At 50.7% G+C, this 12,321-nt stretch overlaps 1 protein-coding gene across 5 annotated transcripts in view; it reads left to right on the forward strand.

The window, feature by feature from the left end:
- The window catches only part of LOC143285977 (protein fantom-like), an 84,794-nt gene that overhangs the window by 18,059 nt on the left and 54,414 nt on the right, over positions 1–12,321 (forward strand). For all 5 annotated transcript variants that reach the window (XM_076593439.1, XM_076593438.1, XM_076593441.1 and 2 more), the window contains 4 exons: positions 3,036–3,108; positions 4,458–4,528; positions 6,599–6,704; positions 10,103–10,323. In XM_076593439.1, the coding sequence (XP_076449554.1) occupies positions 3,036–3,108; positions 4,458–4,528; positions 6,599–6,704; positions 10,103–10,323 (471 nt within the window). The remainder of the gene's footprint in view (positions 1–3,035; positions 3,109–4,457; positions 4,529–6,598; positions 6,705–10,102; positions 10,324–12,321) is intronic.

The following is a 12,321-nucleotide window of genomic DNA, read 5'->3' on the forward strand; positions in this document are numbered from 1 at the left end:
TACCCTCCTGCCCTTCCCTGCCCTCCCCTGTTCTCTGTCTGTCAGTCCCTCCCCTCTACCCTCCTGCCCTCTCCTGTTCTCTCTGTCTGTCTGTCCCTCCCCTCTACCCTCCTGCCCTTCCCTGCCCTCCCTGTTCTCTGTCTGTCCCTCCTCTCTACCCTCCTGCCCTTCCCTGTTCTCTGTCTGTCCCTCCTCTCTACCCTCCTGCCCTTCCCTGCCCTCCCCTGTTCTCTCTGTCTGTCCCTCCTCTCTACCCTCCTGCCCTCCCTGTTCTCTGTCTGTCCCTCCTCTCTACCCTCCTGCCCTTCCCTGTTCTCTGTCTGTCTGTCTGTCCCTCCTCTCTACCCTCCTGCCTCCCTTCCCTGCCCTCCCCTGTCCCTCTGTCTGTCCTCCCTCTACCCTCCTGCCCTCTCCCCCTGTTCTCTGTCTCTGTCTGTCCTCCCCTCTGCCCTCCTGCCCTCCCCTGTTTCTGTCTGTCTGTTCCTCCCTCTCCCTCCTGCCCTCCCCTGTTCTGTCTGTCTGTCCCTCCCCTCCCTCTGCCCTCCCTGTTTCTCTGTCTCCCTACCCTCCTGCCCTCCCCTGTTTCTGTCTGTCCTCCCCTCTACCCTCCTGCCCTCCCCTGTTCTGTCTGTCTGTCCTCCCCTCTCCCTCCTGCCCTCCCTGTTCTCTGTCTGTCCCTCCCCTCTACCCTCCTGCCCTCCCCTGTTCTCTGTCTGTCTGTCCTCCCCTCTACCCTCCTGCCCTCCCCTGTTCTCTCTGTCTGTCCCTCCCCCTCTACCCTCCTGCCCTCCCCTGTTCTCTCTGTCTGTCCCTCCCCCTCTACCCTCCTGCCCTCCCCTGTTCTCTCTGTCTGTCTGTCTGTCCCTCCCCTCTACCCTCCTGCCCGCCCCTGTTCTCTCTGTCTGTCTGTCTGTCCCTCCCCTCTACCCTCCTGCCCTCCCCTGTTCTCTCTGTCTGTCTGTCTGTCCCTCCCCTCTACCCTCCTGCCCTCCCCTGTTCTCTCTGTCTGTCTGTCTGTCCCTCCCCTCTGCCCTCCCCTGTTCTCTCTGTCTGTCTGTCTGTCCCTCCCCTCTGCCCTCCCCTGTTCTCTCTGTCTGTCTGTCTGTCCCTCCCCTCTACCCTCCTGCCCTCCCCTGTTCTCTCTGTCTGTCTGTCTGTCCCTCCCCTCTACCCTCCTGCCCGCCCCTGTTCTCTCTGTCTGTCTGTCTGTCCCTCCCCTCTACCCTCCTGCCCTCCCCTGTTCTCTCTGTCTGTCTGTCTGTCCCTCCCCTCTCTGCCCGCCCCTGTTCTCTCTGTCTGTCTGTCCTCTACCCTCCTGCCCTCCCCTGTTCTGTCTGTCTGTCTGTCTGTCCCTCTACCCTCCTGCCCGCCCCTGTTCTCTCTGTCTGTCTGTCCTCTACCCTCCTGCCCGCCCCTGTTCTGTCTGTCTGTCTGTCCCTCCCCTCTACCCTCCTGCCCTGCCCCTGTTCTCTCTGTCTGTCTGTCGTCCCTCCCTCTACCCTCCTGCCCTCCCCTGTTCTGTCTGTCTGTCTGTCCTCCCCTCTACCCTCCTGCCCTCCCCTGTTCTCTCTGTCTGTCTGTTCCTCCCCTCTACCCTCCTGCCCTCCCCTGTTCTCTGTCTGTCTGTCTGTCCCTCCCTCTACCCTCCTGCCCTCCCCTGTTCTCTGTCTGTCTGTCTGTCCCTCCCCTCTACCCTCCTGCCCTCCCCTGTTCTGTCTGTCTGTCTGTCCCTCCCCTCTACCTCCCCTTCTCTCCTCCTGCCCTCCCCTGTTCTCTCTGTCTGTCTGTCCCTCCCCTCTACCCTCCTGCCCTCCCCTGTTCTCTCTGTCTGTCCCTCCCCTCTACCCTCCTGCCCTCCCCTGTTCTCTCTGTCTGTCCCTCCCCTCTACCCTCCTGCCCTCCCCTGTTCTCTCTGTCTGTCCCTCCCCTCTACCCTCCTGCCCTCCCCTGTTCTCTCTGTCTGTCCCTCCCCTCTACCCTCCTGCCCTCCCCTGTTCTCTCTGTCTGTCCCTCCCCTCTACCCTCCTGCCCTCCCCTGTTCTCTCTGTCTGTCCCTCCCCTCTACCCTCCTGCCCTCCCCTGTTCTCTCTGTCTGTCCCTCCCCTCTACCCTCCTGCCCTCCCCTGTTCTCTCTGTCTGTCCCTCCCCTCTACCCTCCTGCCCTCCCCTGTTCTCTCTGTCTGTCCCTCCCCTCTACCCTCCTGCCCTCCCCTGTTCTCTCTGTCTGTCCCTCCCCTCTACCCTCCTGCCCTCCCCTGTTCTCTCTCTCTGTCTGTCTGTCTGTCCCTCCCCTCTACCCTCCTGCCCTCCCCTGTTCTCTGTCTGTCCCTCCCCTCTGCCCTCCTGCCCTCCCCTGTTCTCTGTCTGTCTGTCCCTCCCCTCTGCCCTCCTGCCCTCCCCTGTTCTCTGTCTGTCTGTCCCTCCCCCTCTACCCTCCTGCCCTCCCCTGTTCTCTCTGTCTGTCTGTCTGTCCCTCCCCTCTACCCTCCTGCCCTCCCCTGTTCTCTCTGTCTGTCCCTCCCCTCTACCCTCCTGCCCTCCCCTGTTATGTCTGTCTGTCTGCCTGCCTGCCTGTGTCTGTCTGTCATTCCCTGTCCTGCACTCACTGTCTGGCTGCCTATTTATACCTTTGTCTGTCTACCTGCCTGCATGCCTGCCTGTGTCTGTCTGTTCGTCTGTCTGCCTATCTGTCTGTCTGCTTATATGTCTGCGTGTCTGTTCTAAGTGTACATTGTTAAAGAAACAGAGCATCTGATGACTAACAAAACAACAAAATATTTCAAACTTTATGCATACACATGCAGCTCATTAAAAATCAGTTACTATTTTTTAGCCAATTACATGTGTGAATGAACAAAAAATTCAACCCACAAGTGTTGATGACAGAAATTTGATTTGTCCATTGTGTTAAGAATCAAAAGATCTTTTTGGGGGTCTGTGGCTTAATTAGTGACATGTTTTGTTGTTGGTTTTTTGTGTGTGTGTGTTTTTTTATGACCACGGTATTTGATTTTCATTGACATGTTTTGTTGCAGACAAGACACCATTGCTCAGTTGAATGAGCAGCTCAACTTGTATGAAATGGAGATCGAGAACCTAAAGGAACAGGTGAGATGTCCATGGCTGTGTCCTTAGAAATAAGAAAGAGCTGTGATACAGGCCTCCTGTTTATCAAGAACCTTAAGGAACAGGTGAGTTGTCGATGGCTGTGTCCTTAGAAATAAGAAAGAGCTGTGATACAGGCCTCCTGTTTATCGAGAACCTAAAGGAACAGGTGAGTTGTCGATGGCTGTGTCCTTAGAAATAAGAAAGAGCTGTGATACAGGCCTCCTGTTTATCGAGAACCTAAAGGAACAGGTGAGTTGTTGGTGGCTGTGTCCTTAGAAATAAGAAAGAGCTGTGATACAGGCCTCCTGTTTATCAAGAACCTTTAGGAACAGGTGAGTTGTCGATGGCTGTGTCCTTAGAAATAAGAAAGAGCTGTGATACAGGCCTCCTGTTTATCGAGAACCTTTAGGAACAGGTGAGTTGTCGATGGCTGTGTCCTTAGAAATAAGAAAGAGCTGTGATACAGGCCTCCTGTTTATCAAGAACCTTTAGGAACCGGTGAGTTGTCCATGGCTGTGTCCTTAGAAATAAGAAAGAGCTGTGATACAGGCCTCCTTTTTGGTGCAGTGTGGTAGTGCTGCAGTCCATGAGGAAATTGCTGTGTGTACCAAAGATCCTTTTACATCGGACTTGTTCATAGGTTACTTTGTACTTTTTTTGGTGTGTGTGTGTGTTTGTCATTGAACGCAAGGTGGGAATGTGGTGTGGTGCAGTTTTGGAGTAACCTGAGTGGAGTCAGGCACAGTTTTTTAAACATCACAGATGATTTTTCAGGCCAGTAAGCTGTGCAGGTCAGGATGATCGCCCATGGGAGGTCTCACACACACACACACACACACACACCTACACATGCGTGCACATGCACACACACACACACACACACGCGCATGTGCACACTCACACACACACACACACATACACGCACACATACTCACACACATACACACACAGACACACACATGCACGCACACGGACATGCACACATGCGTGCACACACACACACACCTACACACACCTACACACACACACATGCACACGTGCGCGCACACGCACACACGCGCACGCACACACACACACACACACACACACACACACACAAGCGATTTGAAAGACAGTAGTTTCTTTTTTGCAGAAATGTGCACAGAACTTTAAGAAACAGTACATCTGTTGATGATGATGATGTTGATGATGATGATAATGATGATAATAAAGTCTTCCATCCCTCTGAATCAAGAGTCATGCAAGCATATAAATGACAAGAGAGAAAGCACTTTGATGAGCCTGTGCAGAAGACTCGGCATTAGACAAACACTGGCAGTAACAGTCTGATGTTGACCTTGATGTTGCAGAACCGTTTGAGGGAAGCCGAGTATGAGGAGGACCTGATCAAGATCAAAACCCAGATCACGTCGGAGCAGAGGTAAGACACACGCTGGTGGCGGCCTCACCGTCACTGAGAAGAGAGTTTCACTTTCAGTTTCTCAAGGCGGCCTCACCATCACTGAGAGTTTCAGTTTCTCAAGGCGGCCTCACCGTCGCTGAGAGAGTTTCAGTTTCTCAAGGAGGCCTCACTGTCGCTGAGAGAGTTTCACTTTCAGTTTCTCAAGGAGGCCTCACTGTCACTGAGAAGAGTTTCACTTTCAGTTTCTCAAGGAGGCCTCACTGTCGCTGAGAAGAGAGTTTCAGTTTCTCAAGGAGGCGTCACTGTCGCTGAGAAGAGTTTCACTTTCAGTTTCTCAAGGAGGCCTTACTGTCGCTGAGAGTTTCAGTTTCTCAAGGAGGCGTCACTGTCGCTGAGAAGAGAGTTTCAGTTTCTCAAGGAGGCCTTACTGTCACTGAGAGAGTTTCACTTTCAGTTTCTCAAGGGGGCCTCACTGTCGCTGAGAAGAGAGTTTCAGTTTCTCAAGGAGGCCTCACTGTCGCTGAGAAGAGTTTCACTTTCAGTTTCTCAAGGAGGCGTCACTGCGTTCGGGACAAATCCATATACGCTACACCACATGTGCCATGCAGATGCCTGACCAGCGGCATAACCCAACGCACTACGCCAGGCCTGGAGTGCATGTCTGTATATATTTGTGTACCTGTTAGAGTGGATTTCTTCTGCCGCGGAATTTCGCCAGAGTCCAACACTCTCGTTGCCGTGGGTTCTTTTTCAGTGCGCCAAGTGCTGCACACGAGACTTCAGTTTATTGTCTCATCCGAATGAATACACGCTGAGTTTGATTTTCCAGTCAAACGTAGGGGAAAGGGCGAGAGCGGGATTCGAATCCAAACCCTCACGGACTGTATTGGCAGATGAGTGTCTTAACCATTGTGCCACCTTCCACCTTGAGAGATGTGGAGGAAGAAGTGGGTAAGGGTGACACACATGACATGTTGTTTCACTGAGGGTCAAGTGGATAAAGGGGCACCGTGGCAGAATCAGTGAGTCATTGGACTTGTGATGAGTATGGTTTGAGGCCTCGTTCTGGCACAGTGTTGTGTCCTTGGGAAAGGCAGTTTAATTCCATTTTCCTCTCTCCATCCAGGTGTGAATGGTCACCTGACTTCGATCGGGTAAGGTTGAAATAGCAGGAGAGGGTTGGGCCCCGCCTTCCTATGCCAAGAACCCTAGACACAGTGGATATGAATTCACTGCCTTCCTGTGCCAAGAACCCTGGACACAGTGGATATGAATTCACTGCCTTCCTGTGCCAAGAACCCTAGACACAGTGGATATGAATTCACTGCCTTCCTGTGCCAAGAACCCTAGACACAGTGGATATGAATTGACTTCCTTCCTATGCCGAGAACTGTAGACAAGTGGATATGAATTGACTGCTTTCGTATGCCAAGAACCCTAGACACAGTGGATATGAATTCACTGCCTTCCTGTGCCAAGAACTGTAGACACAGTGGATATGAATTTACTGCCCTCACAAAAAACAAACCAAAACATAAATAACAGCAAATTAATCATTATACCAGGTATACATATAATACAGTTTAGAATAAGAATGCAATAGCAAAACAATTCAAACATGTAGCATGAAAATATTTATGCACATGCTTGTGTGGTTCGTCCGTCGGGATCGACGAGGACCATCTAGTCATCCTGGGGGTGGGTGGGTTGGGCTCTGTGGGTGCGCAGATGACTGGTCAGGCCAATCCGCGCCCGGAAGGTTCTGACGCAGTGTGGACAGGGGATGGTGGCGGCTGTTGGGGACTTGCTGGCTCTGCTTTTCCTGGCCTGTCTGCGTCAGAACCTTCCAGTTCAAACATGTAACATGAAAATCTTTATGCACATGCTTATACACACGCTTTCTCACACACACACACACACACACACACACATGCTCGCATGCTTTCACACACACACACACACACACACACACCACACACACACGCACACACACCACACACACACACACACACACACACACACACACACACACACACACACACACACACGCTGCCCAGCACTGACAAGACCACCTGTCCCTGTTCACAGACAGAGCGTGCAGGAGAACATCGACATGATCAAACTGCAGAGGGACGTGAAGGAGAAGTCCACACGATTGATAGCCCTGCAGGAGAAATACGGGGCTATGGAGGAGGTGAGTGAGGGGTCACTGTGGTGTTACTGCCCTGCACTGTTCAGTTTGTATTATTGTATTACTCTGGGGTCATGGAGGTGAGTGAGGGGTCACTGGTGTTACTGCCCTGCACTGTTCAGTTTGTATTACTGTATTTCTCTGGGGTCATGGAGGTGAGTGAGGGGTCACTGTGGTGTTACTGCCCTGCACTGTTCAGTTTGTATTATTGTATTACTCTGGGGTCATGGAGGTGAGTGAGGGGTCACTGTGGTGTTACTGCCCTGCACTGTTCAGTTTGTATTATTGTATTACTCTGGGGTCATGGAGGTGGTGGGTGAGGGGTCACTGTGGTGTTACTGCCCTGCACTGTTCAATTTGTATTATTGTATTACTCTGGGGTCATGAAGGTGGTAAGTGAGGGGGTCACTGTGGTGTTACTGCCCTGCACTGTTCAGTTTGTATTACTGTATTTCTCTGGGGTCTTGGAGGTGAGGGGTCACTGTGGTGTTACTGCCCTGCACTGTTCAGTTTATATTATTGTATTTCTCTGGGGTCATGGAGGTGGTGGGTGAGGGGTCACTGTGGTGTTACTGCCCTGCACTGTTCAGTTTGTATTATTGTATTACTCTGGGGTCATGGAGGTGAGTGAGGGGTCACTGTGGTGTTACTGCCCTGCACTGTTCAGTTTGTATTATTGTATTACTCTGGGGTCATGGAGGTGAGTGAGGGGTCACTGTGGTGTTACTGCCCTGCACTGTTCAGTTTGTATTATTGTATTACTCTGGGGTCATGGAGGTGAGGGGTCACTGTGGTGTTACTGCCCTGCACTGTTCAATTTGTATTATTGTATTACTCTGGGGTCATGGAGGTGGTGGGTGAGGGGTCACTGTGGTGTTACTGCCCTGCACTGTTCAATTTGTATTATTGTATTACTCTGGGGTCATGGAGGTGGTGGGTGAGGGGTCACTGTGGTGTTACTGCCCTGCACTGTTCAATTTGTATTATTGTATGACTCTTTTTTGTCACAACAGATATCTCTGTGAAATGCGGGCTGCTCTCCACAGGAAGAGTGGGTCGCTACACTGAAAGCACCACCTTTTTTTATTTTCCCCTGCAGTTTTAGTTTTCCTAAGTTGATTTTTCCACAGAATTTTGCCAGGGACAACCCTTTTGTCGCTGCGGGTTCTTTTATGTGTGCAAAGTGCGTGCTGCACACAGGACCTCGGTTTATCTTCTCATCTGAATGACTAGCGTCCAGACCACCACTAAAGGTCTAGTTGACGAGGAGAAAATCCTTGCGACTATGGGATTCGAACCAGTGCGCTCAGATTATCTCGCTTCCTGGGCAGACGCGTTACGTCTAGGCCATCGCTCCACACAACTGTCACAGTTCTTGCAAACATTCCTGCTGAAACAATTCTCCAAGGATCTGTCCAGGGAGGAAGATGGAGTTGAAGAGGGAAAAAAAACATTGGGCTGACAGCATTATAGGACAGACAGGAAAACCATTCAGAGACACAGGCTTTGACACAGGAAGCGAGAGAATCTGAGCACGCTGGTTCGAATCACGGCTCAGCTGCCGATATTTTCTCCCCCTCCACTAGACCTTGAGTGGTGGTCTGGACGCTAGTCTTTCGGATGAGACGATAAACCGAGGTCCCGTGTGCAGCATGCACTTAGAGCACGTAAAAGAACCCACGGCAACAAAAGGATTGTTCCTGGAAAAATTATGTAGAAAAATCCACTGCGATAGGACAAATAAATAAAACTGCACGCAGGAAAAAATACAAAAAAAAGGGTGGCGCTGTAGTGTAGCGACGCACTCTCCCTGGGGAGAGCAGCCCGAATTTCACACAGAGAAATCTGTTGTGATAAAAAGAGAAATACAAATACAGAGCCCACAGACCTGGAGGAATCTGGTGAACAGTTCTTGTGTGTCACCCCAGTGGCTCTTCAGAGTTGGGGGACAAGAAAAAGAACAAATTGTTCTTCCGGTATTAATGTTAACTATTGTTAACACTGACCTCCAGTGCCAAGGAGATAAGAGTGCATTACAAATATCATTCATTATTATGATGATCATTGTATGTGTGGAGTTGTGTCTTGGAGGTAATGTGTCCACCCAGGAAATGAGAGAACGTGTGTATGGGATTGAACCCCATCTTTGTTAGATATCGTTCATTATTATTGTCATCATTGTATGTGTGGAGTTGTGTCTTGGAGGTTATATGTCCACCCAGGAAATGAGAGAACGTGTGTATGGGATTGAACCCCATCTTTGTCAGAATTGTCTCCCCCTCCACTTGATCTGGAGTGGTGGTCTGGACACTGGTCATTCAGATGAGATGATAAACAGAGGTCCTGTGGGTAGTGTGTGTGCGTGTGTAGTGTGTGTTTGACTGAAACCTGATTGAATGACACAGGAAACAAATGATGAGCAGCTCTCAGTTGAGAGGCCGCCTCTTGTGCAAATGACTGTGTTTGTAAAGGACTGTAATTCTCAAACTAGGAGGCATGATTGCACTGGCTGTCAGTGCTGCAGCCTTGGGGGCTAGTCGGCCTTGTGGACCATCCCACCACCAACTGTCCTAAAACCCTCTTGGCCGAGAGAGTGGGGATGCAACTTGGGCAAGACACTCTCCACTGTAATCAAATTCTAGCCCAGATAACTAGGACATCAGTTGCCTCCTCAGCTGTTCTGGTGGTCATAGTTGGACATGACACACTCTTCATCACTATGATCCGATTCTAACCCAGATAGTTGGGACAGCAGCTGTCTCCTCTGCTGTTGTGACTGACTATCATACATGTAGAGTATGGTCACTGATAGGTGCTATATTCTTCGTTGCCTTCATTTGTGGTCTGCAACTCCCACGTTCACTCGTATGTACACGAGTGGGCTTTTACATGAATGACCGTTTTTAACCCGCCATGTAGGCAGCCATAATCCGTTTTCAGGGGTATAGGTGCTGTATAAGTATCCATAGTACTGGATCAGTGCCTAAACCCCCTTTGTATGAATATGCACACAGATCAAATATGCACATGAAAGATCCTGTGATCCATGTCAGCATTCAGTGGGTTATTGAAACAGCATACCCAACACACACTCCCCCGAAAAGGGAGTATGGCTGCCTGAATGGTGGGGAAATGAACAAAACAGTCATACACATAAAATGTTACATGTCTATGAGTGTGCATGTGTGTGTAACTGAAACCTGATTGACTGACACAGGAAACGAATGATGAGCAGCCAAATGGCAGCCGTCAGTCAGCTCTACCCAGGCAGGCAGCCTGTTGTGCAAATGACTCTGTGTTTGTAAAGCGCTTGGAGCATGGTCTGTGACTGAGGATAGGTGCTGTATAAATATCCATACCATCATCATCATCATCAGCCATGATGACCCCCTGTGTGACAGAACACGCGGGTGCTGCGCCACAACCACGACCAGATCCTGGTGGAGATGGAGCGGCTCAACGTGCAGCTGAAGGAAGAGCAGAGCCGCGTGCTGACCCTGCAGAACGAACTCAAGGTGTCCATGGCCGCCCAGAAACGCATGGTGGAGCTGCAGGAGCAGGTCGTCGACCTCCAGAGGGAGACGGACACCCTGAAGGAGGCCAACGAGAAGCTGGTGGGCAGGTGAGTGAGGAGAGGTGTGTCGGTGTCTTCTTGGGCAGGTGAGTGAGGAGAGGTGTGTCGTCGTCTTCTTGGGCAGGTGAGTGAGGAGAGGTGTGTCGTCGTCTTGGGCAGGTGAGTGAGGAGAGGTGTGTCGTCGTCTTCTTGGGCAGGTGAGTGAGGAGAGGTGTGTCGTCTTCTTGGGCAGGTGAGTGAGGAGAGGTGTGTCAGTGTCTTCTTGGGCAGGTGAGTGAGGAGAGGTGTGTCAGTGTCTTCTTGGGCAGGTGAGTGAGGAGAGGTGTGTCATCGTCTTGGGCAGGTGAGTGAGGAGAGGTGTGTCAGTGTCTTCTTGGGCAGGTGAGTGAGGAGAGGTGTGTCATTGTCTTGGGCAGGTGAGTGAGGAGAGGTGTGTCATTGTCTTGGGCAGGTGAGTGAGGAGAGGTGTGTCATTGTCTTGGGCAGGTGAGTGAGGAGAGGTGTGTCATTGTCTTGGGCAGGTGAGTGAGGAGAGGTGTGTCGGTGTCTTCTTGGGCAGGTGAGTGAGGAGAGGTGTGTCGGTGTCTTCTTGGGCAGGTGAGTGAGGAGAGGTGTGTCGTCGTCTTCTTGGGCAGGTGTGTCAGTCATCAGGAAGAGAAGAGGGGTGTGTCTTCTTCTGCTTCTTCATTCTTGGACTGTGATTCCCATGGTCACTTTTACAGATACAAAAGTGAGCTTTTTCATGTATGACCATTTTACAGATACAAAAGTGAGCTTTTTCATGTATGACCATTTTACAGATACAAAAGTGAGCTTTTTTCATGTGTGACCATTGTTACCCCTGCCATACAGGTGGTCATTCTTCCGTTCTCAGGGGGTGCATGCAGGGTATGTTTTTGTTTCCATAACCCACTGAATGCTGACATGGATTATACAGTCTTGATCGTCTGCATGTGTATGTACATGAAGGGGGTTCAGGCACTAGCAAGTCTGCATGTGTATGTACATGAAGGGGGTTCAGGCATTAGCAAGTCTGCATGTGTATGTACATGAAGGGGGTTCAGGCACTAGCAAGTCTGCATGTGTATGTACATGAAGGGGGTTCAGGCATTAGCAAGTCTGCATGTGTATGTACATGAAGCGGGTTCAGGCACTAGCAAGTCTGCATGTGTATGTACATGAAGCGGGTTCAGGCATTAGCAAGTCTGCATGTGTATGTACATGAAGGGGGTTCAGGCACTAGCAAGTCTGCATGTGTATGTACATGAAGGGGGTTCAGGCACTAGCAAGTCTGCATGTGTATGTACATGAAGCGGGTTCAGGCATTAGCAAGTCTGCATGTGTATGTACATGAAGCGGGTTCAGGCATTAGCAAGTCTGCATGTGTATGTACATGAAGCGGGTTCAGGCATTGGCAAGTCTGCATGTGTATGTACATGAAGCGGGTTCAGGCACTAGCAAGTCTGCATGTGTATGTACATGAAGGGGGTTCAGGCATTAGCAAGTCTTCATGTGTATGTACATGAAGGGGGTTCAGGCATTAGCAAGTCTTCATGTGTATGTACATGAAGGGGGTTCAGGCATTAGCAAGTCTGCATGTGTATGTACATGAAGGGGGTTCAGGCACTAGCAAGTCTGCATGTGTATGTACATGAAGGGGGTTCAGGCACTAGCAAGTCTGCATGTGTATGTACATGAAGGGGGTTCAGGCATTAGCAAGTCTGCATGTGTATGTACATGAAGGGGGTTCAGGCACTAGCAAGTCTGCATGTGTATGTACATGAAGGGGGTTCAGGCATTAGCAAGTCTGCATATCTGTTGACCTGGGGGATGGGAAATATCTCCCACACTTTACCCACCGGGTGCCGTGACTCAGATTGGAACCCAGTACCATCAGGTTGAAAGTCCAAAGCTCTCCCACCTCTATTAAAACTAGCTGCACCAGCTGCCTTGGTGAAGTGGTTAGCATCACGGTCGGACAGCTGGAAGGATGAGAGTTTGATCCTCATCGGAAGTGGGTTGCTTGTTTTTGAGCCTGCGGCGGGC

The sequence above is a fragment of the Babylonia areolata genome, chromosome 9, assembly GCF_041734735.1.
Source record: "Babylonia areolata isolate BAREFJ2019XMU chromosome 9, ASM4173473v1, whole genome shotgun sequence".
NCBI classification, from domain to species: Eukaryota; Metazoa; Mollusca; class Gastropoda; order Neogastropoda; family Buccinidae; genus Babylonia; species Babylonia areolata.